Below are 11,220 nucleotides of genomic sequence, written 5' to 3' on the forward strand. Positions count from 1 at the left end.
TAAAGTTTTATTGAAACAAAGCACGAAAAAAAGCGCCCGTCAGTCTTTCCTCAACAGTCAATCAGAGAGTAGAATGCGTGTGTCGCTCACAGCTACTTCAGCAGTCGGAAGGCGGGAGCGAGGAATATCCCGCCCAGAACCCGCCTAGTTAGAGAGGAAGTGCGGCCGGAAGTCATCCATAGAGTTTAGTGGCCAGAGCGACCCTGCATGGAGGTGGCAGGAAAGGCTCGGAACAGCTGCCGGAGGTGACGGAGCGACGGTCCCGCCCCGTGCTCTGGAAGACGAAGCCTCCAGGTAGCGGCCCGCAGAGTCTATTCCAGGGTACGCAGCAGTCGGCGGGAGCCCACGGTCCCGGGGCGGCCTCTTTAAGGGAGGGGGCGGAGCCACGTGGAAAGATCGTGCGGGTGAGGTCACGTGGTTGGGGGCACCTGCGGAACACAAGTGGAGATATGAGGTAGCGTCGTCACTGGGATGGACACCATGTGACACCCATTCCCCCACTGCATCTTGTGCTTTGGGGTACAGTTGGGTGCATGTGGTGGGGCTTGGGGTTAGGCCCACGTAAGGGAGGAGGGTGGGCGTGGCAACCTTGTATCAGCCAGGCTTCCTTCAAGGTGGCCCCGTGTTAGGATTCCGAGGTCCGAGCCTTAGGCTGCTCCATCTCTGATTCCTCATTACAGAAGTGACTCGGTGCCTCTGCAACCAGCCCCTAGCCCTGTCCTTCCCACTCCCCCGCTGTTTAGGGACCTTCATTTTCACATCCTCTTTCCTTTCAGGTCCAGACATCCTGAGCCCAAGTACCCCCAGCTCAGTGCAGCCATGAGTGCCGAGGTGAAGGTGACAGGGCAGAACCAGGAGCAATTTCTGCTCCTGGCCAAGTCGGCCAAGGGGGCAGCACTGGCCACACTCATCCACCAGGTGCTGGAGGCCCCTGGTGTCTACGTGTTTGGGGAACTGCTGGATATGCCTAATGTTAGAGAGGTGGGTCCTGACCTGGATAGCCCACAGGGAAGCTTGGGGCTAAAGTCTGAATTGGAGAATGGGGGGCAGGCCTCGTTTTGTAACCCCATAACATTCAGTTGAACAAGAATAGGATGATGATTAACTGGCATCTTGCAAGAGTACTCAGTACACAAGTGAGCCTCTTAGTTTCCCTTTGAGGATAAGTGAGCTGTGAAACCGGATATTTTCAAGCAAAAGAGCCTGTGATTCAGAATAGGAGACCTGATTCCAGCCTGTCTCCACCAATGTAATAGCCCTTAATAATCATGTCACCTTGATCAGGACACTTTTATGTTAGGGGCTCAGTTTTCTCTTTTAAAAATGGAGCTGATAATGCCCCTCACCGTTACTGTAAAAATCAGGTAAAATTATGAGAAAGTGTGAAGTCGGGTATAAATGGAAGGAATGTAACATGAAATTGGCATGCCCTGTACTCCCCTCTTTGCACTATATGCTAATTCACTTAAATTAGATCAGGTAGAAGCTGTCCTTTTTCATAAAGACATGTGGCAAGATGCTAGGAACACAGCAGAGAGAACTGGTCACACAGATGTGGCAGTGTTAAGAGTTTAAAATCCAGGGTGGGTGAGTTGCCAAGATATACACCAGCCCAAGTCCTGAGATGCTATGACAGTGGTATGTGCGCAAACTAGGAGCTAAATTGTTGAGGGCCAGTGATTGAGGCAGCGGATTTAGCCTTCTGGGATCACTGTGGTACGGAGAAAACTGGCTGCCTTCTTTCCCTGCTTTCCTCTGCAGTGGAACTAAAGATACTCAGTCAAGGTGAAGAAAAAGCATATATTTTATGCATATGTAGCACTCAGCTAGTTGTCTGTGAATGCCGGAAAAGTAAGAGACAATAGAGCTTATCCTTCTGAAACTTACTTCCCGATTGCAGAAATCAGACGAATGGATATACATGAACATATCATTTATTTAGCAAGTATTTATTGATAGAGCCAACTACATGCTTAACTCTGCTAGACCTAAGTGGGATACCAGAGACTAGGTCTGTAATCCTGTTGGAAAGAAATATATTCTTAGGTAACAACCTTAGGTGGGGTTTGATTGAGTAAGTGCCAGAATGAGTGATCAGTGATAGAAAAGGAGATCTGGGTGGGCTGCCCTGGATGAGGAAAGCCCCCTGGGTGAGGCAGGTCTGAAGCAGAGGCCACAAATTCCAATGACTGCCTAGGCCGTGTAGCTGTCAGAGATGAGTGAGGCTGAGGCAGGAGTCTGGTGAATAGGGGAGTATAACAAACTGCCTAAAGATAATCAAATTCACAAATGTTACACACACTCTGAGGACCAAACATCGCCATTTGCAATGTCGGGTGTGTGTGTGTGTTAGATACTGAACACTATGAATGTTTTAAACTCTGAATTTAGGGTAGGAATTGGAGGCATATGGAGGAAGAGGGCATTGTAGGTTTGGGGGAGTAGTGTAAGCAAAGGCCTAAAGGTGGAAATGAGGCCTTCCTATGGGGAGAGTGATGAAAGATGCAGACAGTTCCTTTCAGTGAGCTCGGAGAGTTAATGGAGATGAATGATGGGGCCAGAAAGTGGGGTTTGAAACAGGGAAAGGCTGGGAGGAGGGTGAACAGAGAGGCCCTTCTTCCTGTCATCTCTTCCCTCATATTCTTGCAGCTGGCTGAGAGTGACTTTGCTTCAACGTTCCGCCTGCTCACGGTGTTTGCTTATGGGACATATGCTGACTACCTAGGTAACCAGAGGGGCTGGAGCTCCAGAGTAGTGGAGGTGGGAGAAGGGCAATTTCTGGAGGGACTTAGAAGAAGTTCCTGGGGTACCCTACTTAGATCCCTTAGGTACACAGAGTCTTGGGTCAAGCCTGAATTGGCATGGACAACTAAAAAAAAAAGAAAAAAAGAGAAAAAAAATCAGTGGAAGGAGGCTAGGCCTTCCCACAAGAAGGGATATACTTTGTCCTTTTTTCCTAGCTGAAGCCCGGAATCTTCCCCCGCTCACAGAGGCTCAGAAGAATAAGCTTCGACACCTGTCCGTGGTCACCCTGGCTGCCAAAGTCAAGGTGAGTGGTAGTTTCCCCAGTCCTGCGCCAAAGACCATCCTTTTGTATAAGCCCTTCTCAAGGGCCCGTCTGAAGAGAATTTGTACTCGGATAGCCATTGACCACACTGTTGCTTCTTTCTGCCTTCCCCCCTGCCCCCATGTCCCTTCAAGGTCTGTATTTGAACTCCATTACCTGCAGCCTTTTAGGCTAAATATTCTCTTAATTTTCTGTTCTTTTAATTTTTTAATCAAATTCTAAACATCTTTAGCGTTTTGGGTCCAAATACCAACTAGGATGCCATTCACTGTTGTTCAACAATCACCCTCCTCCCCATTATAGAAATTCCCATTCAAACAGCCTCTGCGCTCAGAGCTGGGAACAAGGTTCTGTCTTCTGGTGAAATGCTAGGCTTTTATTTCCTAGAATAAGAAATAATGTAACCTGGAAGTGTCTCTGTATTTCCTGTTAGGTTTGGTTTTTCGTTAAATATCCCCCTCCTGCCCATCTGCACTTTCCCAATTGTTACTAGACTCTCCCATTGTTTTCATGATTTTACTTAAATCAGGCTGTCTATTGTGAGAAGCCTCTTTGGAAGTATGCAGTGTGTAAATGGTGAACAGTAACTCCAGACCTCTCCCACACCACACCCTCCCATTATGTCAAGCTGATCTTGACCAAGGTCTGAGTGCTACCCTGAGCTGTGGCCAGAGGATTGACACCCAAGCAGAGGTCACTTTCTTCCTCTGTGGTGTGGGAGGTAAGGGTGGGAGGAGATCATAAATCTTCCATTTTAAGATTGTCCTTCTCATGCTATTATTTTTCAGGTGGGAATACTTTTATTTATTTTGCTTTAGAACCAACCTTTTAGAAGACATATTTGGAGTAGGAGGGGAGGGGAGGCAGGTGAGCCTAGGCTGGGGAAAGGAAGGAAGGAGAATGTTGGAAGCCTCTCTCTGCAGCAGAACCTCACAAATCCCAGCCCCACCTCCCTGGGCCCCAGTGTATCCCATATGCAGTGTTGCTGGAGGCCCTTGCCCTGCGTAACGTGAGGCAGCTGGAAGACCTTGTCATTGAGGCTGTGTACGCCGATGTGCTGCGAGGGTCCCTGGACCAGCGCAATCAGCGGCTGGAGGTTGACTACAGCATCGGGCGGGACATCCAGCGCCAGGACCTCAGTGCCATTGCCCGAACCCTGCAGGAGTGGTGAGACCTGTGTCCTGGCATCGTCCCTTCTCTTTTCACCCCAAGAAAGGGAGAGATGCTTTGGAGGGGTGAGGGCTGGACTGGGCTGCAGAAGTGGAATCCAGGTGGATGAAGGGAAATGAGCTTGTTCCTCCAAAGGCTTCTCAGAGAGGAAAGGAGTGGATGAGGGGTTGGGAGGCAAGAGGCAGGAGATGGTGTCCTTGGTATAGTAATTGGGGCAGAGAAAGGGGAGTGGTACTCTTAGAGGATCCTCACTGGGATGTTGGTCACCTCTTAGGCTGGATTCAACCCACTGATCTGCATTGATTGTCCATAGGCCCTGGACCTCTTCCACTTTGGCTTTTCTCCTTGTGTCCTTCCCTAACCTTAGTTAATTCATACACCTTTTTTTTCTCTTTAGCTTCTCCTGTCCCATTTTGTTTTCAGTTCCTACTCCCATCTTGTACATCACTCCAGGTACTTCCTTATAGCTCTCTTGTCCCTGAGTGTCCTTCTGGCTCCTGGGAATATTGTTGCAGGTGGTTTCCAGGTGCTCTGGTGAGGGTTCCTAACTCAGAAAAGGGTTTGGATACCAGGATCTAGGGTCCTTTCTGAGTCTGTTTTTAGTGAGTCTGTGATCACGGTTCTCCTGCTGCTTCTCACTCCCGATTCCTGCAGGTGTGTGGGCTGTGAGGTAGTGCTGTCAGGCATCGAGGAGCAGGTGAGCCGTGCCAACCAGCACAAGGAGCAGCAGCTGGGCCTGAAGCAGCAGATTGAGAGTGAGGTGAGCTGGCAGGGCATCAAGACAGACCCAGGCTCCTCCAGCCTGGGTCAGTTGTCCAGTGCAAAGGGGTTTGGACAGGGGCTGGAGGAGACAGGCAAGGTGGGCAGGGACTGTCAGGTTCTGGAACCTTCCTTGTTATCCTCCACTCCTTTCGTCCTGGCAGGTCGCCAACCTTAAAAAAACCATTAAAGTTACAACAGCAGCAGCAGCTGCAGCCACATCTCAGGACCCTGAGCAACACTTGACTGAACTGAGGGAACCAGCTGCTGGCACCAACCAGCGTCAGCCAAGCAAGAAAGCCTCAAAAGGCAAAGGGTAAGCCAATGTGGCAGGAACTGCTTGCTTCCAAGGTGCCCTGCTTTTCCTTCAGAGACCTGGCTGCCCTTACTCCCTTTAGTTATGGGGGTAGAGGATGGGGGGTCTTTAGGCGTTAGGGGATTCCTGCAGCCTCTCTGTCTGTCTTCCCTTGCCAGGCTCCGAGGGAGTGCCAAGATTTGGTCCAAGTCGAACTGAAGGGACTGTCGTTTCTTCACTGGGGATACGGGATCCCAGCTGCCTGCCTGCCCCTTAGGAGTCCTCAAAGAGCCTTCCTGTGCCCCTGGCCAGCTGATAATCCTAGGTTCATGACCTTTCACCTCCCTTCTTCTCTCCCCCAACCCCAAGCATAGATCACCCCTTCTCTAGGGAGGAGGCAAGTACAAGTCATGTTTTTGTTGGTACTTTTTGTTTTATGTGACTTTCTTATGTGTCCCATTGTCCTACTATCCTCGCTGCCATGTTCTCTCCCGTATATTTTTAAGAGCCAGCATGTGTCCTTGTTTATTACATGTCATTGAGTAGGTGGGGCTGCGATGCCTCCAGTATAACCCACATATGTTCCTTGTCCTACCACCTCACCCCTGCATGCCTAATCCCCAGTTCTGTTCCCTACGCCCAGCCTATTTGGGCAGCATCTGCAGAACCACTTTTATTCCCACTCTGAGAATTCTAGGAGCCAGTCTGCCTTTGTAGGAGTCACTGGACACTTTCATCCTAGAATTCTGTCACACGACAGTTGTTTCCTTTCCTCGCACCTCCCCTTGGGTCCTGGGAATGCTGCTGCTTCAATGACCCCAGAGCCTAAGAAGGGTAGCTGTTTCTTGAGATGTTGAGAGATGCTTTTTTCTTGGCGCTGGCTATCTTGGAAAGCCTGATGGCAGTCCTGGAAGGATTTATACTTCCTTTTGTGAATTTGGTGGGGAAGGGAAAGGGATATAGATTGTATAAAAAAATATATATATACATAAATCTATATATAACATAACACAGAAATAAATCTATGAGAAGTCTATCTATAAACATGCCCTGAACTGGGTATCTTCTGTCTTTGATATTTGTGGATGGGAAGAAGGTTCATTCCTGATCCACTCTAAAGCAAAATTCTGGAGAAAGAAGAGAATCAGATACTGTGTGCTGAGTCCTGGGCTACATGACTTTGGACAAAATGCTCAGTATCTCAACATTTCATTTAGAAGTAGTGGATACTTACTGACACCAACATGTAGTAGGCACTGGAGATGCAAAATGATGGTCACTCCCTGCTCTCAAGGAGCTTGAATTCAGCCTATTTCCTTTCACCTTATAGAATTATAAGGGGGAAGAGTTGCCAGTAAACTTGAGGTTTTACTTCACAATTACACAGAACTCTCAGGTCTACAGTAAGAAGCAGCAGTCAGGATACTGTCTTTTGTCCAAGGCAGAGCTTCCCTCGCAGTGTCCTGAGATGATTGGTCTCCTTGGCCTCATGGGTTGCTGTGCACTCCCTAGAATTGGGAAGCTCTAGTGTAAGGGACTGTTGAGCACCCCACTTGCATGGGAAGCAGTTGCTTCCTAAGGGTCCCAGTGTTGACTGAGTTGCTCTCCAGAGTTTGTGCTATTCTGTAGGTGGAGATTTAGGACACACTCTTCACTGGTCCTAAAGGTATTCAGTCATAGAACTAGAAAGATCCTGAGTTTTCAATTAAAAGTGGGCTGGTTGAGTGTATTGTCTTGAGAGGCAATGGAAACTTAATGGGACCAGTCCACTGAGCCCTGTTTCAGGAGTTGACACGCTTGGCTTCTCATTTTAGCTTTTCCCTAGATAAGCTTGGTGAGCCTGTTGCACCTTGATTCTCAGTCTCTACCTCTGCAATAAATCCTTTCTTCCTCCCACACCTTCCAATGTGTAGAAGTCCTGGCTTTGAACCTGTACCCCATCCCTCTGCCCATGCCCCAGTTTTTCTCTTGAACTTAGTATCCCATTTTCCTGTAAGCTAATTCCAGCTGATGGTTCCATAACTTCCCTGATCTCTCTAGTTTCCAGGCTTTAGTGGATGGTTGTCAAGTGTAGTGTGGGCTGGGCTGGGACTATCTAGCTCAACACCCCAAGTGGGGCGGGGGGGACTGTTCACAACCCCAAGGACATGGAAATGTAATTTGTCTTTGAATTATAAAGATGGGCTCCTGGCTACCAAGGCAATGGGGGAAGGGGAGCAAATTATTTGTGGGCTCAGTTTTTTACCATGAAATTTGGTTCAGGTTTTAGAAATTCCATGTATAACCAAGCCCAGGGCACCAGGAAAATCTTCCCAGCCAAGAACCTTAGCATTATTTGCACTCACACGCTGATCCATACTATACAGGAATTTAGATGGTCTTAGGTCTGGACCACTATGGTAAGAGGAAGAGGAAGATAACTTACCTGCATGAGCATTCAGAGTGCTTGCACGTGAAACAGATAACATTTAAAAGGTTAAGCCAAGTCTCTGATGCTAAAAATGGCAGTTGGATTGGTGCACATCTTTATGCACAAGAAGAGCAGAGACAATGTCTACAGTCAGTATTTCATGAAATCCTGTTAAAGAGAGATCAGAGATTCCACTTAGGTGTGTCTTCCAACATGGATGGCCCAAAGGGGGTTTAGAGAGGCAAGTCTAGGCAGTGTATTAGTAATCTGCTGTGTACAGATTACTCTAACATGTCGTGGCTTAAAACAATACACATTAACTCAGTTTCTGTGGTTTAGGGCTCTGGGCACAACTGAGCTAACTTTTCTGCTTCAGGGTCTCTTACAGGCTATGATCAAAGTGTTAACTAGAGCCATATTATCTCAAGGTCCCCGTGGGAAGGACCTGCTTCCAAGCATACTCAGTGATTGTCAGCAGAGTTCACTACCCCATAGGTGATAGAACTGAAGACCTCATTTCCTGGCTGAGTGTTGGTCAGAGGGTATCCACGTAGCCCTCTCTTTCAGAGCAAGATGCCACATTGGCAAGGTGAAATAACCTTTTGTAACCTCACCACAGAAGAGACATCCCATCACCTTTACCAATCACCAGGTCCAGTCTAGTGACTCAGAAGGCAGGGATCATTGGAAGCCATGTCAGAAATTTCCTATTACAGGCAGTGTTTCTTTGAGCCACCAGCATCAGAATCATCAGGGGAGCTTTTGAAAATGCATATTCCTGGACCCCACTCTTACCCCAGTTCTATTGAATTAGAATCTCCAGGATATAGAATGAAAGTGTGCCTTCATTGCCTTTATCAACTCAGTTCTGAGCTGTGAAGTCCCACTTACATAAGCAGACTTCCCCAGATTAGTGCTGAAAAGGCTTCTACTGCAGGGCCTTGGAGAACAGGTAAGGAGGCCCAGGGTCATCATCTGGGAGAGAAGGATGAGAACATGCAAAACTTTAAGTATAGGACAAGAGAGAGGACTTGTCCTGTCCTTTGAGGTTCTTAAGTATATGGTTATAAAATTAAAAGTGATAAGTGCGAAAAACTATGGGGTGACATGAAAGCATTTAACGGGCATCTATATCTTGCCTGGTGTCAGGAAAGCCAAGGATGTGACCTTTAAACTGAAACTAGAAGTGCAAGTAGCAGTTGGCCTAATAAAAGGAAGGGAGGATGAGCACTTAGGGTGGGAGAAATAGTGGGGAGGAAGGCCTGGAGACAGAAAGGTTTCATTCTGTGATCTCTCCCCTAATGTGAAGGGCATAATTTAGGGGATATAATCCTAAACTTTAACTTACTCATTTGACCAAACAATTGGTAAATATATCTTGAATTAAAAAGCTGAAATAGGGCGGCCAGATGGCTCAGTTGGTTAGAGCGCGAGCTCTCAACAACAAGGTTGCCGGTTCAATTCCCACATGGGATGGTGGACTGCCCCCTGCAACCAAGATTGAAAACAGCGACTGGACGTGGAACTGAGCTGCACCCTTCATAACTAGATTGAAAGAATGACTTGGAGCTGATGGGCCCTGGAGAAACACACTGTTCCCCAATTTTTAAAAAATTGAAGAAGAAAAAAAGCTGAAATAATGTAAACCATAATGTACTCATATATGCTATGGGGTTTGGGGTGATTTTTGTCTTTGCCTATCTGTTTTCTAATCTTTCTACGATAATTGCTAATAATAAAAGCTAGTATTAGTACTTTCTATGTTCAAGCACTATTCTCACTGCTTTATGTATATAAATTCATTTAATTTATATACCTTCTGAGATTGATACAACTATTATTCTCTTATAAAGATGACAAAAGAGGTATATTAAATTTGGTATGTAAGTTGCCCAGTGTCACACAAATTATAAGTGGAGAAGGCACAACACACCGTGTCTCTCCCATGTTCCTGGACAGAATGCATGGAACAGCTATCTGAGATCTCAGAGAAATAAATGGTAGCAGAGAGGGAAAAAACAGAATTCAGAGTTCCACTAAACCATTGGTGAGTTCACCATTTGTCCTCTTCCAGTATTGCCCAGAGTGGACTCAGCCCCAAACCTAGCAATGTACATCAGGAGCTCTTTCAGAGCTGCTCTTGGAGCCCTCTATTGCAGGTCTGAGGAGCAGGAAGGGACTCCTAAGGGTCAGAGTGGGGGAAGTCCCTGTTGTTTTCTTTTTTCCTTCTCTTCCACCTCCAGCCCCAGGTAGCTACAGCAGCACAATGACAGCAATAGTGGCTGGGCAGGCACTTAAAATTATGAGGGAGGAGTACTCTTATCTCTGACCACAGGAGTTGTCCTATGAGTGTGAGGAAAATTCCCTCTGCTTTTTATTTTCTCTTGATGCTTGGCCCAGACACGTAGTGGAAAATGCCCAACAGAGTAGAGAAACTAAAACCCCAAATTTTTGGCCAGAGGATTGGGAAGGGAAGACCCAGAGAACCAGAAAGTGTCAGGGAGATTGCAGAGGCAAAGGAAATCACGAGAACAGTCCCCTCGAGTTGTGTGTCATCTCCTGGGCTCACCTGTGAGTTGCACAAGCATAGGTCCTGACCCTAAACAGCTTACCAAAGCTTTGTGAACTGAGCTCCGGGGTGGACCACTGTTCAGGTCTGACTGGCTACCGGGTGGCACATGTGCAGGACTGATTCAAATAGCACCACAAACTGAAAAACTGACATTGGAACCACGGTACAAAGAAGGCAGGTTTCTGCCTGAACCTAATGTACTCGATTGCCTGTTAAAACAAAAAACATTCTCTTTAAGATTTTAACAAGATCCAGAGTCTCAAGACGATATTCAAAATATCAAGATACAATATAAAATATAAAATTACTCAGCATACAAAATACTCTCCAGGGAAAAGACAACCCCAAGATGACAGAGGTATTGGAATTTAAAGCAACGACTTCAAAGCACTGTAACCATACTGGAAGAAGAAAGGGGAAATGCTCTTGAAACAAATGGAAACATTGAAAGCTTCAGCAAAGAAATAGAAAATATAAAGAAGAACCAAATGGAAATTTTAGAACTGACAAATAGTAATAACCAAAATAAAATATTCATTGGATAGGTTTAATAGCAGAAAGGAGATGACAGAGAAGTGAGTTTGAAGACAGATCAATATAAATTATGCACTCTAAACAACAGACAAATATATATATATATATTTTTAAAAACCACACTAGAGTCTCAGGGACCTGTGAGATAATACAAAAAGGTCTAACATTCTTGTCACCAGAGTCCCAGAAAGTGAGGAGAAAAACTATGGAACAGATAAATTATTAGAAGAAATAATGGCTACTCAAAAAGTCCCAAATTTGGCAAAAGACAAGCATACAAATTAAACAAGCTTAGTGAACCGCAAACAGGATATAATCAAAAGAAATCTGTGACTAGACACACCATAATCAAATTGCTGAAAATTAAAGGCAAATATTCTAAAAGCATCCAGAAAAAAATAATGCATTTCATA

General features: G+C 46.3%; 1 protein-coding gene across 9 annotated transcripts; it reads left to right on the forward strand.

The window, feature by feature from the left end:
- Positions 1-151: 151 nt before the first annotated feature.
- Positions 152-9,460, forward strand: COPS7A (COP9 signalosome subunit 7A; the record flags this gene model as incomplete). 9 transcript variants are annotated; one of them, XM_081061140.1, is made up of 8 exons in its annotated part: positions 152-321; positions 777-981; positions 2,650-2,725; positions 2,961-3,049; positions 4,032-4,234; positions 4,892-4,997; positions 5,161-5,312; positions 5,471-9,460. In XM_081061140.1, exons 2-8 carry the CDS (start codon positions 820-822, stop codon positions 5,508-5,510), a joined length of 828 nt encoding a protein of 275 aa, XP_080917266.1. In that variant the 5' UTR covers positions 152-321; positions 777-819. The 9 variants fall into 9 exon arrangements, with proteins under 9 accessions (XP_080917266.1, XP_080917263.1, XP_080917267.1 ...); XM_081061137.1 differs by having other exon boundaries at positions 154-321; positions 4,011-4,234; XM_081061141.1 differs by having other exon boundaries at positions 158-294.
- Positions 9,461-11,220: the final 1,760 nt, after the last annotated feature.

Source organism: Rhinolophus hipposideros (assembly GCF_964194185.1).
Source record: "Rhinolophus hipposideros genome assembly, chromosome: 9".
Classification (NCBI taxonomy): domain Eukaryota; kingdom Metazoa; phylum Chordata; class Mammalia; order Chiroptera; family Rhinolophidae; genus Rhinolophus; species Rhinolophus hipposideros.